This window comes from Cherax quadricarinatus, chromosome 5 (genome assembly GCF_038502225.1).
Source record: "Cherax quadricarinatus isolate ZL_2023a chromosome 5, ASM3850222v1, whole genome shotgun sequence".
NCBI classification, from domain to species: Eukaryota; Metazoa; Arthropoda; class Malacostraca; order Decapoda; family Parastacidae; genus Cherax; species Cherax quadricarinatus.
The window spans coordinates 14,383,758-14,405,213 of record NC_091296.1 but is presented as its reverse complement, the minus strand read 5'-3'; the positions used below and the strand labels follow the sequence as shown (position 1 = coordinate 14,405,213).

Below are 21,456 nucleotides of genomic sequence, written 5' to 3'. Positions count from 1 at the left end.
AAAACTTTACCCCCCTCAAGCCACACGACACGTACTCCCTACAAACGGATACTCGTTCCTTTGCCAACATACTCCGTTCACAGTTAAAATATGTCTCTTCCCCTGGGAGACCAGCCCGTTCCTACCCCTTACAACTACAGCTTCCACAAATCCTCCAAGGTAAAATCCCTGTAACCCTCTGGAAAATCCCTCTCCCACCTTCCCCCGCATATTTCCTTATTGCGACACTTAGTTTTATAAAATGATGCTGCTAATGCCTTGCCCCGTTCTCCTACCGTCGTCTCCCGCATCGCCCATGACATAAACGAAATCAACAACTACATATGCCACCGCCCTTTGAACCCTGATCTCCACCCCTCCCACAACCAGGATTAACGCCCTCAACACCGACAACCTCTCCTCCTCACCAATCGAAACTCCCTTCCCATCCATTCCCTCACGACCCCTAAACAGAGGCATCGCTAGAGTTGGTGTCACCCGGGGCGGCATCTTTGGTGTCACCCCCATGAAATCCAAGGGCGGGGGATAGGGGTAGTAAACTCCAGTTATATCACTGCAGCATGACCAGTGACTAATGCTTAGCAATGAGAACGTTTAAAGGCCATTAACCAAACTTTATTAATGATTAAATAAATAATCTTAGTAATATTGAGGAAACATAAACTCAAATAAAACTTTGAGTATAGGCAACAGATCCTACATTTATTCATCTTCAATAATGAAAAAAAAAACCTTGAAAAATAAAGAAAAACACTAGTTCCGATTTAACCTTGAGTACAGGTAACATCTCAAAGAATCTAATATTTCATTTCCTTGCCTTAAGTCCTGCAAAATCATCTATCACATCATCAAAATCAATGATTTTCCCTATATAGGCCTACTTGTATTATGTAATCCTATAATAAGCTATATAGAAACGAAGAATTTTTCTCTTAGGTTGCTACAGCATGGTTTTGGTCATTAGTGTTACCTTCTTTAGAGGCTCTATGGTGTCACCCCCTTAATGGTGTCACCCAGGGCGGCCCGCCCCCCTTTACGACGCCTCTGCCTCTAAATGCTCACAAAAGTAGACTACATGGAAAGCGGACTCCTCTTCCCCACATAACATACACATCCTACCCTCCCGAATCCGTCTGTTCTGTAAAACCATCCCAGATGGTAAGATCCCGTGTAGAAATCGAAGCATTACTTCCCTCATACGCAGTCGTAGCCACAACCCCTTCAAATGGCGCCAAATGTCGTCCCACACATACATGGAGTACGCTCCTTCCACAGTGACCGCCACCTGAGGCCAAACCTTCCTCTCCACAGTCCCCACCCGCACGTTTGTTGTTGCACTGGCCTGCAAAATTACCCGCAAAATAGCCTCACAATCCCACAAGTCCTTCCCTCTCCACCACTGTTGAATGCCCTCTCTCACCTTACACAACCCTCCCCCTCCCTGCACTCTCGCCTGAACTAATGCTTAACATATACACCTTTAATCTATTACCCAGGGAAATTAACTCCAGTCCTCCCTTGGCTGCCGGAAGTGTCACTACCTCCCCCTTTAACCAATCACACCCTGAACCCCATATATACCTAAAGACTTTACCCAACAGCCTCCAAACATCCCCATACACCAATGGATACACTGTGGCCACATGCCATATTTTGCTAAACAGAAGCACATTTACCACAATGACCCGCTGGTGTAAAGTAAGATGTGTCGTCCTTAACCCATTCAATCGCCCTAGCACCTTATTCATGACACATGTGGAATTTTCCTCCCTCGCAATCTCCTCATCAGCCATATACACAATCCCACAAATCTTAAGCCTATCCACAACACACCACCTCTCCCCTCCACTCCCATGTCCTCCTTCGTTCCACCCACCCAATCCTAGAAGTTTAGACTTATCCATATTCACCTTCATACCTGTCGCTGCTCCAAAAACATCCACAATTCTTCCCAAACCCTCTAACCCCTCCCTCCCACGCACAAGAACCGTTGTATCATCAACATAGCCTATGATACCTGGTCGTCCACCACTCACAACTTCACACACACCCTTGCAGATGCACCTTTCCACCACCCTGTAAAAAGGGTTCTGTAAACACGCAAACAGGATTTGGGACAGAGGGCATCCCTGTCGCAAACCTCTAGCTAACCTCACACACGTTCCCACTCTCCCATTAACCTGCACACACATACCTGCTCCCCTATATAACATGTGCACCCATTGCACAATTTCCTACCCAATCCCCTGCCATCTCATAAAACTCCACAATGCTGTTCTCTCAGCATTATCATATGCTGCTTCCCAACCAATCACTAACACCCCTCCCCCCACTCTCATGCACACACCCTATAAAAACGTCTGATGACCCCATGCCCCTCATACATAGAACGCCTCGGCACCCCATATTGTCCTTCGACGATTACTTTACTGATGACCCTCTTTAAACGATTACCCAATATCTTCGCAAATATTTTGTATTCCCCACACATGAGCGATACCATACCGTAGTCCCATGCTGTTGACTGACTAACACCCTTCGGCACCAAAACAACATTCGCGGTTGCTTGCAACACCCCCAATTCCCCTCGCATCTTCATGATATTAAATAAGGATACCAAAGAGTCCTTCAAGATATCCCAATGTTGTATGTAAGTCACTGGGCAGACCGTCTATACCAGGGGCCTTACCCCCCAAAGTTGCCCTGTCTCCCTCGTCTAATACACACTCCACCCAATCACCCACCTCCTATAATGCCCCCTCACTCACACCCACGCTGCCCATGTAATCAGTAAACCAAGCATCCACGTACCCACCCATCCCCTCAGTCATTACCAATTCCTGCCCCACCATATACCCCGCCATCGCTGCATGCACATGCCCTCCCACCATTTCCGCTGCATCTATCCATGCAAAAATTGCCACACCACCTTTCAAACGCAGTAAGTGAGCCGCATAGACAACAAAGCCCTTTATCACCAACTCGCATCCTGGTGTGTGATTATGTTCTTGGACGAACACCACAGCCACACCACACTGAACTGTAAATTCTCGAAACCAAGTGCACTTCCATTCATTCGTCAAACCATTAACATTTATAGTGAGACTCTTGAAGCCATGAGCAGAGGCTTACCCTTATGTACAGTTGAGCCTCTGTTCCCATTCCTCCAAACACCCTCATGGACCTCTTGGACTTCTGTCGGGCCCCTGGGGCCCCCTTTAACAGGTCCTTTACCCCTGGGTCCTCCAAGGCCATGCGCATCAACACCGGCCCAATCCTTCTTTCCCATATGCTGTGCCGGTGCAAGCACATCTTCCATGTCCAAAGGAGTAGTCGCCCGTTTCCGAGATGCTCGATTTCTCTTCCCAACAACCTCCTGGAAGCCTGCTTCGTGCACCTCCGTCACTACAGTTCCAATCTGCAAGGCAGCTTCCACACTAGTCTCCGACTCGGCCACCTCTATGTGCCTGGGGTTCTCAACAGCCTCCAGAGTGCCCACATGGCCCTCCACAGAGACTTCTCCCGGGGTTCCCAACAGGTCGTGGAGCACCAAATCAAAGGTGACCTCCTCGTCCCCTCCTCCACCAAGTGGCACTTGACCCACGGTCATCCGTTCCTGCCTGGTAGATCCCTGCTCACCCGGCAGCGTGGAGCACCCACCCTCTGATGACATCGCCTCATCTACCTCCGTCCGGATGTCTCCACCGGGCATGCCACCACAGTGCGGTTCTTGATGTTGGTCCATCTCCTGTGTTTCCCGTCGACGAGGACATTGCACTGCAATGTTGTCACAGGCGCCACACAATCGACATGTGCATCGTTGTCCTGCATATGTCACCAGGACCTGCATCCTGAAATCCTCCAGTTGCACATAAGAAGGAATGGGATGCCTCAAAGTCATCTTCAACAAGAAGCTACCCTCAGGCATCCCTGCATACAAGCCCTCCTTCCACGTACGTTGCCAGGTGAACAGTCCCGTATTTCTCAAACACAGCTAATAGGTCTGCCTCATCAGCTTCAAAAGGCACGTTTCTAATTTTCACCCACGTGAAAAATCGGGACACATCATGAAGTCTCACCGTTACAGCTGGATTCACAGGCATAATAACGTCTTAAAATCTGTTGACGACATCCTCGTAAACACTGGCATTCCGGAACTTCACGAAGATCCTGTAGGCTCCATTCAAAGCCACTCTGTACAGCTCCTCATTCGCTATACCATATGTATCCCTGATGATCGCCGGCAGTAAAAGTTGAGCCGAATGGGCATACACAGCTCCACGAACCACCTCAATGCCGACATTGTTCACCCGGCGTCGACCCTGCTGTGCCATTTTGTGAAAACCAAAGTGACACTAACTGACTGTAGGGGGCAGTCTCTGCGCACGACCGCTCTTCCAGAGGGTCAAGCGACAAATGCGGAACAGTTTCATAGACTAATCACCTCAAACTTACCTCTCCGCTTCTATTATTTCCAGTACTCTGATCGCCTCTGTCCTTACCTATATGTGGTTTCAGGGGTCGATTCACAGCTCCTGGCCCCGATGATGAAGTCTGCTGATGATGTATATGTGTCTTACTCGTCAACTTATCGGTACTGTATATCATTTATAGTGTGTTGGAGGATTAATTATTTAATCCTATGATGGTTTGCTCACTGGCTCAGCAGCCGATGGTGTTATATTCATGGGGAGCAATAAATCCTTAGGGGGATATAAAACACCTAGGATGGAAAAAATGAGTAATTACTAGTGTTATGCAATTGTTTGGAAAGATGGAAGTTCGATCCTCTTTTCGGGGATTAAATTCTGACCCTCCCTGACGAGAGCCTTGGGTGTGAGCACACGACCATGTCAGGTCGCACAGCTGACACACTACTCCTAGAAGACCTTCCTGTTAGAGAGGGAACTTTCCTCTGCATTGCTGTTTGTGCATTCCTCCATATGTTGACTAGCACCATCTATGAAATCAGTTTTATTCTCGGTTGGATGTGTTTGGGCAATATATTATATATACATGTATTTATTTATATTATAATTAACCTATAATAATGGAATAAAAAAATGGGTGACATACCTCTGGCAGTGGGAGATAAAAATTGTTTTTTTTTTTAATTTTCGTGTAACACTGGTGCTTGAAAAAGCCACCGAGGTTACACAATGGTATTTGAACACTTTATATCTGGATGGGTAGCCGGCCTGGACACCTAACAACATGGCTGATTAGGCCTTGGAAGGAATGGGAGGTAGTGAGTGGGAAACATCGGGACCATGTGTCTTGGGAAGTGTTTAACTACCGCTGAGATGAGGCCAGCGTGACGTAGATAGGTGGAACAGTTATGACTGGCCTCGAAGGTAATGCATGGGAGTTGAGTTGTCATAGGCTTACGTACCTGGAAGAAAAAGTCTCAAAGGTAATCAACGCCACTGGGGACAGATTTGTTCTCACTGATACGTGCTCTCTCACTCAATCCTCCAGTGACTGATCTGCTGTTTGGCTGATTTGCTTTGTGGTCAGTCGGGTTATTATTGGAGGTGCTATGGGAACGGTGTAGGTACTCCAAAGTGCTATGTGTTCTCCGAATAAGTAACCTTACATAATGTCTGTTTCCATGTAGTTTTAGTTTAAGTGAAGTATGTATTCCTGCAGGTAATGAATGAATCGTGTTATAATAATATCGGGCAAGAAATTATATATGTATTCATTCCCCTCTCATGGTATTATGTGCAAGACGCTCCACCCCGCATCACCTACACACGTAGGTATAATTTATTTATTTATTTATTTAATGTCTTTGTAAACAGTACATTGAGATTGTGTATATACAATAGTGGGTTGCAATACAAAGAGAGCCTCTATTATGCCTTGGCATTATGGACCAACTTAACATTATTGGCTTACAGTCTACTTAACACTAAGGAGTAGTATATCATAGTTGTACAGTAGGAAAGTAATTATTTCATAGTTGTACAGTAGAATATTAATTATAAATGAATCAAAATTTGTATAATACAAAGATATATTTATATTTTAAAATGCTTTTGTGAAAAACAATGATTCAATTATATTCTTGTCAACAGTGTATAAAAGGTTCAATGTGATTGTTGACGTTATGATGTGGGAGTACATAGGTGAGTAAATGTGTGCTGAGTATTTAGCATTTAGTCTAGGATGATTAAGTGGCTTTTGAGAAGAGTCTTAATTGATTTTCAGACTGGGTTACTTTAATATCTTCTGGTAATGAATTCCATATTTTGGGGCCCTTTATGTGCATAGTTTTTATACAGTGTGATATGGACACGAGGTATATCAAAAAGAGATCTGTGTCTTGTGTTGTGGTCATGTGTCCTGTTTAGGTTGGTGAGGAAAAGTTTGAGTGGGGGGTTTATATTTGCGTGTATTGTTCTGTGTATGTAGTAGGCACATGCATAAGTATGGATGTTCTTAATGGTGAGCAGATTCAGACTTTTGAAAATTGGTGGAGTATGCTGGCGGGAGTGGGAATTTGTTATCATTCTTACTGCTGCCTTTTGCTGGGTTATTAGGGGTTTTAGGTGATTGGATGTTGTTGATCCCCATGCACAAATTCCATATGTAAGAATTTGTGCATGAATGAATGGTATATGAGTGAATGGTACAGTGCCAGGAGAGCTGATTGTGGAACGTAGTACCTTATCTTTGATAGTATGCCTACAGTCTTGGAGATTTTCTTGGTGATTTGTTGTATGTGTGTCCGGAACTTAAGGCTACTGTCAAGGTGGATACCTAGGAATTTTTCCTCTGTGAGTCTTGTGACTGATGATCCATTTAGTGTAATGTTAATTGGATCATTTGCAGCTTTGTTTCCAAACCGAATGAAATAGGTTTTATCAGTGTTCAGGGTAAGTTTGTTAGTCATCATCCAGGCAGATATTTTCTGTAATTCAACATTGACTGTGTTTGCTAGTATGACTGCGTTTGGGTGGGAAAATACATATGTAGTGTCATCTGCAAATAATATGGGTTTGAGTAGCTGTGATGCATTCGGTAGATCATTGATGTAGATGAGAAAGAAGAGTGGTCCAAGGACACTTCCTTGTGGGACTCCTATGTGATTGGTTGGGTGGAGGAGTTTGCATCATTTGCATACACATATTGAGTTCTGTTACTGAGGTATGACTTTAGGTAGTTGAGGGAGTGGCCTCTGATACCATAGGAGTACAGTAGTTCACGGTCGACTGTATCGAAAGCTTTACGTAAATCAATGAAAATGCCCAGCGGGACTTCTTTCTTTTCAAGTGAGGTATATATTAGTTCTAGCATGTGTATGATAGCGTCATTTGTGTTTTTATTATTCCTGAATCTAAACTGACAAGGGTTTAATATGTTGTGTGAAACGAGGTAGGAATAGATCCGTCTATGAATTAATTTTTCAAAGATTTTAGAGAGCAGTGGTAAGTTAGATATTGGTCTATAGTTATTCAAGTCAGCTTGGTCACCTCCTTTATGGATCGGAGTGACCCTCGCTATTTTGAGGATTGTTGGGAAGGTAGATGATTCAATGGATTTGTTAAAGAGCGTTGCAATAATTGGTGACAATACTTGAGAAGCTTTTTTATACATAAAAGCAGGCAAGTTGTTTATGTCTCCTGCCTTGTTTTTAAGGGTGTTTATGATGAGCATAACTTCGGTTGAGGTTGGAATAGCGTATTTGGGTAGGTTCCTATGAGGTAGTCTGATGGACGGGCGTTTGTGCTTGGTATTTTGTTTGCTAGATTTTTTCCTATGGTGGAGAAGAACATTAAGTCTGTTTGCTGTTTCGGTTGGAGTGAGTTGGGGTTCATCTGATTTTGTTAGTTTGATTGCTTTGTTTTTAGATAACTTTTTAGTTCCAAGAATTTCAGATAGAGTTTTCCAGGTTTTTTTAATATCACCTTTGATGTTATGTAATCTATTTTCATAATACAATTTGTTTGTCCTTCTTATCAGGCTGGTAAGTGCTGACGAGTAATTTTTCGACTGTTCTCTAGTTATTTGACCCATTCTATACTGTTTTTCATATTTGTGCTTTGTGTTAATGGATTTGAGGATGCTTGGTGTTAGCCAGGGATTATTCAGTCTCTTTGCTGTGATCTGTTTAGTTTTTCTGGGGCAATGTCTGTTATAGAGGCTTTGGGCTCTTTTTAGAAAATTATTTATACATTCATTCATATCTGTATATGTTTCAAGCTCGTTTTGCCGATCGATGTTATTCATAGCTGCTATGAAGTTAACTGCTGTCTCGTTATGTAGTCTGAAGGTTACTTTAGTAATGTCTTGTGGCAGTTTGCCCAGATTAGTTATGAGAAAGGTTGGGTAGTGGTCTGAAGTGTTGTCTGTGATTATGCCTGATTTTAAAGGGGATATGATGTTTGTCCAGATGTGGTCTATTAAGGAGATGCTTGTCTCGGAGATTCTTGTAGGTTTAGATATTGCTGGTAGCAACAGGCAGTTAGTCATTGTGTTTGTGAATTCGGTTACTTGTGGGTCCTGGTCGCGTAGTATGTTTATGTTGAAATCACCTGTTAGTAGTAGGTGGTCTTTATTCATGTGTGCATCAGTAATCATGTTTCCTAGTTTTTCACTAAAGTGATAAATTTTTGACTGTGGTACTCTGTAGATGTTTATAACTGTGAGGGGTTTCTGCAGGTCTTTTGATTTAAATTTGGCTATGATATATTCTCAATGTTTGTCCCTTGTGCAAGATTTGTTGATACATTCGAGTTGATTTGAATAGTATACAGCTGTTCCTCCCCCTTGCTGGTCTGTTCTACAGTTGTGTATGGCCATGTAGCCAGGAATGGTACAGAAATCTGTAATATCAGGCTTAAGCCAGGTTTCTGTGAGTGTGATGATTGATATATTGGAATGAAGGGAACTGAGTAATGCTGTGAGGTCATCATAATGTTTGCTCAAGGATCTGACATTGTAGTTAAAGATGGTTATGTTACTGTTTGCACTGAGTAATGTCTTTGCTTGGTCTGCTGTGTAGTAATTACAGTTACTGGTTGATTCGTGTATTTCATTTAGTAAAAAGTTTACATCAGGATCTATGCCTGTAATCATAGGATGAGAGTAATTTTACAAACTAGATTTTCTGAGTAAAATGATATAAGATTTATATTGAATCTACAACTAGACTTATGACTAAGACTCCGTGATTAATCTAAAACTTGTAAAAATTTGAAAGAAAAAGGGATTATTACAGAATTGATAATTCAGTTATACACTTAAGTATCTAATAGCACCTTAATTATTTTAACAAGTGAGTTTATGAACTACAGTAGATATTTACAGCTAAAATAAAGGAGCTAATGAATATAATAATAAAAGAATGTATTAAAAGCAAAATCAATAGCATCTGAGGTAGTCAATAGCACCTGGAGTATTTTAATGGCAAAATAGTGAACTTATTACACTTTAGCACCTGGGAATAGCACCTTGATTATTTTAACAATTGTGAATATATGAACTGAGGTAGTTATATAAAGCTAAAATAAAGGAGAAAATATATAAGGGACTAAATTAAGTAATGGTAAACAAAGTTCAATGGACAGATAGTCACTATGATATAATATTGATTTGGGAGTAAGATCTGATTTGTAATGTATAATAAGTTGAGCAATTAATTGCACTATAAAAAGTAGAGAAATATGAGGTAGCTGGTACTAGCTAGCAAAAGATAGTTTTGGAACTCACACAATAATGTAATTGGAATATACACTAATTGCACACACAATATAAAAAGACTAAAAAAAGTAGTGGTAAACAGAATTAAATGTACAGGTAGCAACCATGAATAACATTAATTTGGAGAAAGATTTGACTTGCAACACAAAATTATAAGCAATTAAAAAGTAAAAAGTATTTGAGGTAGCTGGTATTAGCTAGTAAAAAAAAATAATAATGCACAATAATGTAATAGTAAAAAATAATAATACACAATAATGTAATAGTAACGTACACTATATGCACCACACGTATATATGTATTAAGGACACTTATCTAATCTGTTACGGAAATGTCAGCTTTTCTAAGGAAGGTAGAGAAATCTTGTTCATTTGAGATGGTACTGTTGTCCTGTTGAAGTTTTTCTAACTAGTATTTTCCCATCTCGAGTGAAACACTGATGTAATACGTACTGAGCTGCAAAGTCTGCAAAATGAGTTGTTAATTTTACACGTTGATCTATATTGGGGATTGTTATCTCGGGATTCACTCCATAAAAATTAATGAATCTCACTGTGTACTATTTCTACGCAGAATGTCTCATTAAACTGATTTAAAGTCTATCAACTGCACGAGGGTAATTAAGACCATGTAACCTGTAAACTACCCATCAAGAATGTTTTAATCCATAAAATAGGGATTAACGTAAACTCTCAGTGTATATACACTGAGATACAAACACGTCTCGGTGTATATAATCTTATTGTCGCAGTAAGCCAGTATTCTTATCAAAACAGTATCAGCGACTACAGACTGCTCACACTTCATGAAGTTTCTTAATCTAGATAAGATAGCAGTTTACGGCTGCATAACATACACTGTAGTATGAGACTAACCACAGAACTATGCATGTGTTTCTAGGATAGTGCAAATGTCGAGTTTATTCGATTATTCTCTTATACAGTAGAAAGTTCAGCCTGTATCATGAGAGTACAGAGTGCACTCGACTTTTTCTTGGAATAAATTCGGAGTGAAATGTTGTCTCCAAGGTGATCAGGAGACATGGGGAACACTGCTACCCACCAGGTAGGTGTGTTGCTTGGTTTTGATTTACTGAAGCCCACATGAAACACACAATTTGTTATTATTATTATTATTAAAGATTAGCCGGTATTCTCCCGGCCCGGGCCTTTTCCAAGTGGTGGCCCGGCCTTGGCTCCCTCTTTAGGGAGTGTCTGAGACCTAAGTCTCCCATGGGAGGAGGCACAAGTACCTCCTCATCTTTGGGACCAAGTGTCCCCAGGCCTAGCCACAAGCTAGGCCTCTCTGGTCTGCCATCCCCACCACAAGGGGGCTAATGGGAATGACAGTCTTATGAGCTAAAGGCTAGGACTCAGGCACCTACCCTACCCTAGAAGGGCTGGGCATGGTGTCGATGACACAATTTGTTATGCAGTGTATTACTATGTAGGTTTCTTTCGTGTGCCATTTTTTTTGTTTTTTTGCACCGAAACTATCTTAGCTTACACTAGGTAAAACTGGTCAGTTAGCAAGAACTCATTTAAAATTTATTCCTTTCTAAAATCTTCTCTTATACATTTAAAGATATATATTTTTAATTTATGTTAATATAAAAATTTCATGATTTTGTACCAAAAAAACCTTATTATAACAAGCACAATTTAATTTACCCTAATCCAACTAAATATATTTTATATAAGTTTACAATAATTTAATAATAAATAAACACAATGAAATATATATTTTTACTAGGTTTAGAATTATTTTTTGCGAAATTAATGCATACACAAATTTTAGCTAACCCCATTCGGCAAGAAGTGCGTTGTTATTTAAACCAAAATCGCAAGTTTTGCGTATTCGGCACGATATATATATATATATATATATATATATATATATATATATATATATATATATATATATATATATATATATATATATATATATATATATATATATATATATATATATATGAGAATATGAATGTGTAAATTCAAGAATTATGTGGATTAAAGTAAAGGTTGGAGAAGAGAGGAATGCAGAGGAGAGAGAGAGATTTTGGGAGATGTTAAGTGAATGTATAATAGCCTTTGAACCAAGTGAGAGAGTAATTGTGGTAGGGGACCTGAATGCTAAAGTAGGAGAAACTTTTAGAGAGGGTGTGGTAGGTAAGTTTGGGGTGCCAGGTGTAAATGATAATGGGAGCCCTTTGATTGAACTTTGTATAGAAAGGGGTTTGGTTATAGGTAATACATATTTTAAGAAAAAGAGGATAAATAAGTATACAAGATATGATGTAGGGCGAAATGACAGTAGTTTGTTGGATTATGTATTGGTAGATAAAAGACTGTTGAGTAGACTTCAGGATGTACATGTTTATAGAGGGGCCACAGATATATCAGATCACTTTCTAGTTGTAGCTACACTGAGAGTAAAAGGTAGATGGGATACAAGGAGAATAGAAGCATTAGGGAAGAGAGAGGTGAAGGTTTATAAACTAAAAGTGGAGGCAGTTAGGGTAAGATATAAACAGCTATTGGAGGATAGATGGGCTAATGAGAGCATAGGCAATGGGGTCGAAGAGGTATGGGGTAGGTTTAAAAATGTAGTGTTAGAGTGTTCAGCAGAAGTTTGTGGTTACAGGAAAGTGGGTGCGGGAGGGAAGAGGAGCGATTGGTGGAATGATGATGTGAAGAGAGTAGTAAGAGAGAAAAAGTTGGCATATGAGAAGTTTTTACAAAGTAGAAGTGATGCAAGGAGGGAAGAGTATATGGAGAAAAAGAGAGAGGTTAAGAGAGTGGTGAAGCAATGTAAAAAGAGAGCAAATGAGAGAGTGGGTGAGATGTTATCAACAAATTTTGTTGAAAATAAGAAAAAGTTTTGGAGTGAGATTAACAAGTTAAGAAAGCCTAGAGAACAAATGGATTTGCCAGTTAAAAATAGGAGAGGAGAGTTATTAAATGGAGAGTTAGAGGTATTGGGAAGATGGAGGTAATATTTTGAGGAATTGTTAAATGTTGAAGATAGGGAAGCTGTGATTTCGTGTATAGGGCAAGGAGGAACAACATCTTGTAGGAGTGAGGAAGAGCCAGTTGTGAGTGTGGGGGAAGTTCGTGAGGCAGTAGGTAAAATGAAAGGGGGTAAGGCAGCCGGGATTGATGGGATAAAGATAGAAATGTTAAAAGCAGGTGGGGATATAGTTTTGGAGTGGTTGGTGCAATTATTTAATAAATGTATGGAAGAGGGTAAGGTACCTAGGGATTGGCAGAGAGCATGCATAGTTCCTTTGTATAAAGGCAAAGGGGATAAAAGAGAGTGCAAAAATTATAGGGGGATAAGTCTGTTGAGTATACCTGGCAAAGTGTATGGTAGAGTTATTATTGAAAGAATTAAGAGTAAGACGGAGAATAGGATAGCAGATGAACAAGGAGGCTTTAGGAAAGGTAGGGGGGGTGTGGACCAGGTGTTTACAGTGAAACATATAAGTGAACAGTATTTAGATAAGGCTAAAGAGGTCTTTGTGGCATTTATGGATTTGGAAAAGGCGTATGACAGGGTGGATAGGGGGGCAATGTGGCAGATGTTGCAGGTGTATGGTGTAGGAGGTAGGTTACTGAAAGCAGTGAAGAGTTTTTACGAGGATAGTGAGGCTCAAGTTAGAGTATGTAGGAAAGAGGGAAATTATTTCCCAGTAAAAGTAGGCCTTAGACAAGGATGTGTGATGTCAACGTGGTTGTTTAATATATTTATAGATGGGGTTGTAAGAGAAGTAAATGCGAGGGTCTTGGCAAGAGGCGTGGAGTTAAAAGATAAAGAATCACACATAAAGTGGGAGTTGTCACAGTTGCTTTTTGCTGATGACACTGTGCTCTTGGGAGATTGTGAAGAGAAGTTGCAGAGATTGGGGGATGAATTTGGTAGGGTGTGCAAAAGAAGAAAATTGAAAGTGAATACAGGAAAGAGTAAGGTTATGAGGATAACAAAAAGATTAGGTGATGAAAGATTGGATATCAGATTGGAGGGAGAGAGTATGAAGGAGGTGAAAGTATTCAGATATTTGGGAGTGGACGTGTCAGCGGATGGGTCTATGAAAGATGAGGTGAATCATAGAATTGATGAGGGGAAAAGGGTGAGTGGTGCACTTAGGAGTCTGTGGAGACAAAGAACTTTATCCTTGGAGGCAAAGAGGGGAATGTTTGAGAGTATAGTTTTACCAATGCTCTTATATGGGTGTGAAGCATGGGTGATGAATGTTGCAGCGAGGAGAAGGCTGGAGGCAGTGGAGATGTCATGTCTGAGAGCAATGTGTGGTGTGAATATAATGCAGAGAATTCGTAGTTTGGAAGTTAGGAGGAGGTGCGGGATTACCAAAACTGTTGTCCAGAGGGCTGAGGAAGGGTTGTTGAGGTGGTTCGGACATGTGGAGAGAATGGAGCGAAACAGAATAACTTCAAGAGTGTATCAGTCTGTAGTGGAAGGAAGGCGGGGTAGGGGTTGGCCTAGGAAAGGTTGGAGGGAGGGGGTAAAGGAGGTTTTGTGTGCGAGGGGCTTGGACTTCCAGCAGGCATGCGTGAGCGTGTTTGATAGGAGTGAATGGAGACAAATGGTTTTTAATACTTGACGTGCTGTTGGAGTGTGAGCAAAGTAACATTTATGAAGGGGTTCAGGGAAACCGGCAGGCCGGACTTGAGTCCTGGAGATGGGAAGTACAGTGCCTGCACTCTGAAGGAGGGGTGTTAATGTTGCAGTTTAAGAACTGTAGTGTAAAGCACCCTTCTGGCAAGACAGTGATGGAGTGAATGATGGTGAAAGTTTTTCTTTTTCGGGCCACCCTGCCTTGGTGGGAATCGGCCAGTGTGATAATAAAATATATATATATATATATATATATATATATATATATATATATATATATATATATATATATATATATATATTAATGTCGTGCCGAGTAGGCAGAACTTGCTATCTTGGCTTAAATAGCAACGCTCATCTTGCCATATAAGACAAGTGAAAATTTGTGTATGCAATAATTTCGCCAAAATCATTCTGAACCTAACGAATAAAATATATTTAACTGTGTTTGTTTAGTATTAAATTATTGTAAACAAATCTAAAATATATTTAGTTGGGTTAGGCTAAAATAAATTGTTCTTGTTATAATAAGGTTAGGTAAGTTTTCTAAGTTCCTTTTGATGCAAAATTATAAATTTTTACATCAACATTAATGAAAAAAATATATCTTTAAACGTATAAGAGAAAATTTTAGAAAGGACTTAATTTTAAATGAGTTTTTGCTAATTGACCAGTTTTACATATTCGGCACGACATATATATATATATATATATATATATATATATATATATATATATATATATATATATATATATATATATCTATATATATATATATATATATATATGTGTGTGTGTGTGTGTGTGTGTGTGTACTCACCTAGTTGTACTCACCTAGTTGAGGTTGCAGGGGTCGAGTCCAAGCTCCTGGCCCCGCCTCTTCACTGGTCGCTACTAGGTCACTCTCCCTGAACCATGAGCTTTATCGTACCTCTGCTTAAAGCTATGTATGGATCCTGCCTCCACTACATCGCTTCCCAAATTATTCCACTTCCGGACTACTCTGTGGCTGAAGAAATACTTCCTAACATCCCTTTGATTCATCTGTGTCTTCAGCTTCCAGCTGTGTCCCCGTGTTGCTGTGTCCAGTCTCTGGAACATCCTGTCTTTGTCCACCTTTTCAATTCCTCTCAGTATTTTGTAAGTCGTTATCATGTCCCCCCTATCTCTCCTGTCCTCCAGTGTCGTCAGGTTGATTTCCCTTAACCTCTCATCATAGGACATACCTCTTAACTCTGGGACTAGTCTTGTTGCAAACCTTTGCACTTTCTCTAGTTTCTTTACATGATTGGCTAGGTGTGGGTTCCAAACTGGTGCCGCATACTCCAATATGGGCCTAACGTACACAGTGTACAGGGTCCTGAACGATTCCTTATTAAGATGTCGGAATGCTGTTCTGAGGTTTGCTAGGCGCCCATATGCTGCAGCAGTTATTTGGTTGATGTGCGCTTCAGGAGATGTGCCTGATGTTATACTCACCCCAAGATCTTTTTCCTTGAGTGAGGTTTGTAGTCTCTGGCCCCCTAGACTGTACTCCGTCTGCGGTCTTCTTTGCCCTTCCCCAATCCTCATGACTTTGCACTTGGTGGGATTGAACTCCAGGAGCCAGTTGCTGGACCAGGTCTGCAGCCTGTCCAGATCCCTTTGTAGTTCTGCCTGGTCTTCGATCGACTGAACTCTTCTCATCAACTTCACGTCATCTGCAAACAGTGACACCTCGGAGTTTATTCCTTCCGTCATGTCGTTCACAAATACCAGAAACAGCACTGGTCCTAGGACTGACCCCTGTGGGACCCCGCTGGTCACAGGTGCCCACTCTGACACCTCGCCACGTACCATTACTCGCTGCTGTCTTCCTGACAAGTATTCCCTGATCCATTGCAGTGCCTTCCCTGTTATCCCTGCTTGGTCCTCCAGTTTTTGCACTAATCTCTTGTGTGGTACTGTGTCAAACGCCTTCTTGCAGTCCAAGAAAATGCAATCCAACCACCCCTCTCTCTCTTGTCTTACTGCTGTCACCATGTCATAGAACTCCAGTAGGTTTGTGACACAGGATTTCCCGTCTCTGAAACCATGTTGGCTGCTGGTGATGAGATCATTCCTTTCTAGGTGTTCCACCATTCTTCTCCTGACAATCTTTTCCATGATTTTGCATACTATACATGTCAGTGACACTGGTCTGTAGTTTAGTGCTTCATGTCTGTCTCCTTTTTTAAAGATTGGGACCACATTTGCTGTCTTCCATGCCTCAGGCAATCTCCCTGTTTCAATAGATGTATTGAATATTGGTGTGTGTGTGTGTGTGTGTGTGTGTGTGTAGCGAAATTCCAATCGCTTTCGTCATTTCTCACATTATCGAGGAATTTCGCAATTTTTTCACAGTGGTTGTTCTGTATATTGTGATATCACCTGTTTATTGTGATTTTTTTACACATGCAAGGGGGGGGGGAGCCATTTGGCCCTTTCGTGAGTCATGCCACTAACAACCACACGGCACTAACAACACTAACAAGTACAACCAGTGTTGAACACAGCTCCAGAGACCAAACAAACAAGTATTTTGATGACATATTAACAAAATGTAGTAGATAAACACTGACCTTTTAATTCTATCCTAGGCTAAAGTTGAATCAATAATAGCCAATTTATCTCTATAACAATTAGGCTTATTTCAAAATATATATAGTAATCTGCAGAAACATGTAGATATCCTAAACACTGGTAATCTTATCTGCGCAGCTGAAACACAATAAACATGACAGCGTGTTGTAATTTATTGACAATAATATGGTAATATTAATTTTTAAAGCGAGCGGAAGGCGTCAGTCAGATGACCGACATCAGGAGACATCTGTTCAAAGGGGTAATGCCTGCTGTATTTTGGGCACATGCCCCAGCTCTGAGGAGCTGGATGAGATTTTCGCCTTATAATCGGAGATACACACGTAACAACATGTACCGTATGTGCCACCTTTATATCAATAGTGTATCTCTTGGATCTTCTGTACCATATTATGTAATAAAATATTCCTATTTGTCTTGTGTCCTGACGAATTTTACCTAGCCTAACCAGGTTTTTTCCATGTCGTTCGATTTCCACCCCTCCTCTCCTAGGAAAATAGAAATATAGCTATGCAGATTCTTTTCTTGATATACCAGGTATCCAAGAACTTGTATACTTATATTTCAGTGTTAGGAACTGACACAGTGTTACAGAATTCTGATACATATATTAAATAAAAATCGTTAAAGTCTTACCTGGAGTATACCTGGAGAGGGTTTCTGGGGGTCAACGCCCCCAGCGGCTCGGTCTGAGACCAGGCTTCGTGGTGGATCAAGGTCTGATCAACCAGGCTGTTACTGCTGGCCGCACGTAAACTGACGTACGAACCACAGCCCGGAGAAACTTAAAATATATCACATCATGTAACGTGACAGAAAGGTCTGGGTCATATATTCGAGTCATTCATAAGAGTGGGTCATCACATGACTTAACAGCCGAGTCAAGAGTTTACTTATTTCTCCTAACACAATAAAACCTAGCATTAAGTTGCGGGAACATACAATTTTATGTTCATAAGTAAGATACATGTGTAAAAATTAGGCATTTTATTGGCGAAATGTTTTGTGAGTAACGATACCCAGGTGATGTGTCTGGCTCACCAACTTATCGGTGTTGTAAACAAACCATTAATATGATATAAGGTTATGTTTAACTATAGGAAAAAATATATACACTGACGATTAATTGGGCTATGTCTCTAATGCAATTAGTTAGTAATGGCTCGGTATAGTGTTGAACAAGTGTTGTACAGGCTTGTTGTACAAGTGTTGTACAGGCTTGTTGTACAAGTGTTGTACAGGCCTGCTGTACAAGTGTTGTACAGGCCTGCTGTACAAGTGTTGTACAGGCTTGTTGAACAAGTCTTGTACAGGCTTGTTGTACAAGTGTTGTACAGGCCTGTTGTACAAGTGTTGTACAGGCCTGCTGTACAAGTGTTGTACAGGCTTGTTGTACAAGTGTTGTACAGGCCTGTTGTACAAGTGTTGTACAGGCCTGCTGTACAAGTGTTGTACAGGCTTGTTGAACAAGTCTTGTACAGGCTTGTTGTACAAGTGTTGCACAGGCCTGTTGTACAAGTGTTGTACAGGCCTGCTGTACAAGTGTTGTACAGGCTTGTTGTACAAGTGTTGTACAGGCTTGTTGTACAAGTGTTGTACAGGCTTGTTGAACAAGTGTTGTACAGGCTTGTTGAACAAGTGTTGTACAGGCTTGTTGTACAAGTGTTGTACAGGCCTGCTGTACAAGTGCAGTATTATAATGTTGTACAGGCTTGTTGTACAAGTGATGTACAGGCTTGTACAAGTGTTGTACAGGTTTGTTGTACAAGTGTTGTACAGGCTTGTTGTACAAGTGTTGTACAGGCTTGTTGTACAAGTGTTGTACAGGCTTGTTGTACAAGTGTTGTACAGGCTTGTTGTACAAGTGATGTACAGGCTTGTTGTACAAGTGTTGTACAGGTTTGTTGTACAAGTGTTGTACAGGCTTGTTGTACAAGTGTTGTACAGGCTTGTTGTACAAGTGTTGTACAGGCTTGTTGAACAAGTGTTGTACAGGCTTGTTGAACAAGTGTTGTACAGGCTTGTTGTACAAGTGTTGTACAGGCTTGTTGTACAAGTGTTGTACAGGCTTGTTGTACAAGTGTTGTACAGGCTTGTTGAACAAGTGTTGTACAGGCCTGCTGTACAAGTGTTGTACAGGCCTGCTGTACAAGTGTTGTACAGGCTTGTTGTACAAGTGTTGTACAGGCTTGTTGTACAAGTGTTGTACAGTCTTGTTGTACAAGTGTTGTACAGGCTTGTTGTACAAGTGTTGTACAGGCTTGTTGAACAAGTGTTGTACAGGCTTGTTGAACAAGTGTTGTACAGGCTTGTTGTACAAGTGTTGTACAGGCCTGCTGTACAAGTGATGTACAGGCCTGCTGTACAAGTGTTGTACAGGCCTGCTGTACAAGTGTTGTACAGGTTTGTTGTACAAGTGTTGTACAGGCTTGTTGTACAAGTGTTGTACAGGCCTGCTGTACAAGTGTTGTACAGGCCTGCTGTACAAGTGTTGTACAGGTTTGTTGTACAAGTGTTGTACAGGCTTGTTGTACAAGTGTTGTACAGGCTTGTTGTACAAGTGTTGTACAGGTTTGTTGTACAAGTGTTGTACAGGCTTGTTGTACAAGTGTTGTACAGGTTTGTTGTACAAGTGATGTACAGGCTTGTTGTACAAGTGTTGTACAGGCTTGTTGTACAAGTGTTGTACAGGCTTGTTGTACAAGTGTTGTACACGTTTGTTGTACAAGTGATGTACAGGCTTGTTGTACAAGTGTTGTACAGGCTTGTTGTACAAGTGATGTACAGGCTTGTTGTACAAGTGTTGTACAGGTTTGTTGTACAAGTGATGTACAGGCTTGTTGTACAAGTGTTGTACAGGCTTGTTGTACAAGTGATGTACAGGCTTGTTGTACAAGTGTTGTACAGGCCTGCTGTACAAGTGCAGTATTATAATGTTGTACAGGCTTGTTGTACAAGTGATGTACAGGCTTGTTGTACAAGTGTTGTACAGGTTTGTTGTACAAGTGTTGTACAGGCTTGTTGTACAAGTGTTGTACAGGCTTGTTGTACAAGTGTTGTACAGGCTTGTTGTACAAGTGTTGTACAGGCTTGTTGTACAAGTGATGTACAGGCTTGTTGTACAAGTGTTGTACAGGTTTGTTGTACAAGTGTTGTACAGGCTTGTTGTACAAGTGTTGTACAGGCTTGTTGTACAAGTGTTGTACAGGCTTGTTGTACAAGTGTTGTACAGGCTTGTTGTACAAGTGATGTACAGGCTTGTTGTACAAGTGTTGTACAGGCTTGTTGTACAAGTGTTGCACAGGCTTGTTGTAAAAGTGTTGCACAGGCTTGTTGTACAAGTGTTACACAGGCTTGTTGTACAAGTGTTGTACAGGCTTGTTGTACAAGTGATGTACAGGCTTGTTGTACAAGTGTTGTACAGGCTTGTTGTACAAGTGTTGCACAGGCTTGTTGTACAAGTGTTGTACAGGCTTGTTGTACAAGTGATGTACAGGCTTGTTGTACAAGTGTTGTACAGGCTTGTTGTACAAGTGATGTACAGGCTTGTTGTACAAGTGTTGTACAGGCTTGTTGTACAAGTGATGTACAGGCTTGTTGTACAAGTGTTGTACAGGCTTGTTGTACAAGTGTTGTACAGGCTTGTTGTACAAGTGTTGTACAGGCTTGTTGTACAAGTGTTGCACAGGCTTGTTGTACAAGTGATGTACAGGCTTGTTGTACAAGTGTTGTACAGGCTTGTTGTACAAGTGTTGTACAGGCTTGTTGTACAAGTGTTGTACAGGCTTGTTGTACAAGTGTTGTACAGGCTTGTTGTACAAGTGTTGTACAGGCTTGTTGTACAAGTGTTGTACAGGCTTGTTGTACAAGTGTTGTACAGGCTTGTTGTACAAGTGATGTACAGGCTTGTTGTACAAGTGATGTACAGGCTTGTTGTACAAGTGTTGTACAGGCCTGTTGTACAAGTGTTGTACAGGCTTGTTGTACAAGTGTTGTACAGGCTTGTTGTACAAGTGTTGTACAGGCTTGTTGTACAAGTGATGTACAGGCTTGTTGTACAAGTGTTGTACAGGTTTGTTGCACAAGTGTTGTACAGGCTTGTTGTACAAGTGTTGTACAGGCTTGTTGTACAAGTGTTGTACAGGCTTGTTGTACAAGTGTTGTACAGGCTTGTTGTACAAGTGATGTACAGGCTTGTTGTACAAGTGTTGTACAGGTTTGTTGTACAAGTGTTGTACAGGCTTGTTGTACAAGTGTTGTACAGGCTTGTTGTACAAGTGTTGTACAGGCTTGTTGTACAAGTGTTGTACAGGCTTGTTGTACAAGTGATGTACAGGCTTGTTGTACAAGTGTTGTACAGGCTTGTTGTACAAGTGTTGCACAGGCTTGTTGTACAAGTGTTGCACAGGCTTGTTGTACAAGTGTTACACAGGCTTGTTGTACAAGTGTTGTACAGGCTTGTTGTACAAGTGATGTACAGGCTTGTTGTAC

At 41.0% G+C, this 21,456-nt stretch overlaps 2 protein-coding genes across 6 annotated transcripts in view; both read left to right on the top strand.

Annotated features, from left to right (window-relative positions):
• mbt (serine/threonine-protein kinase PAK mbt) overlaps positions 1–21,456 on the top strand; it is a 558,896-nt gene that overhangs the window by 214,508 nt on the left and 322,932 nt on the right. The window lies entirely within an intron of this gene.
• The window catches only part of LOC128684978 (uncharacterized), an 83,809-nt gene continuing 72,904 nt past the window's right edge, over positions 10,552–21,456 (top strand). For all 5 annotated transcript variants that reach the window (XM_070100463.1, XM_070100467.1, XM_070100459.1 and 2 more), the window contains exon 1: positions 10,552–10,773. Coding sequence is in view for 3 of the 5 variants with exons in the window: in XM_070100459.1 (XP_069956560.1) it covers positions 10,750–10,773 (24 nt within the window). In the remaining 2 variants the exon portion in view is untranslated. The remainder of the gene's footprint in view (positions 10,774–21,456) is intronic.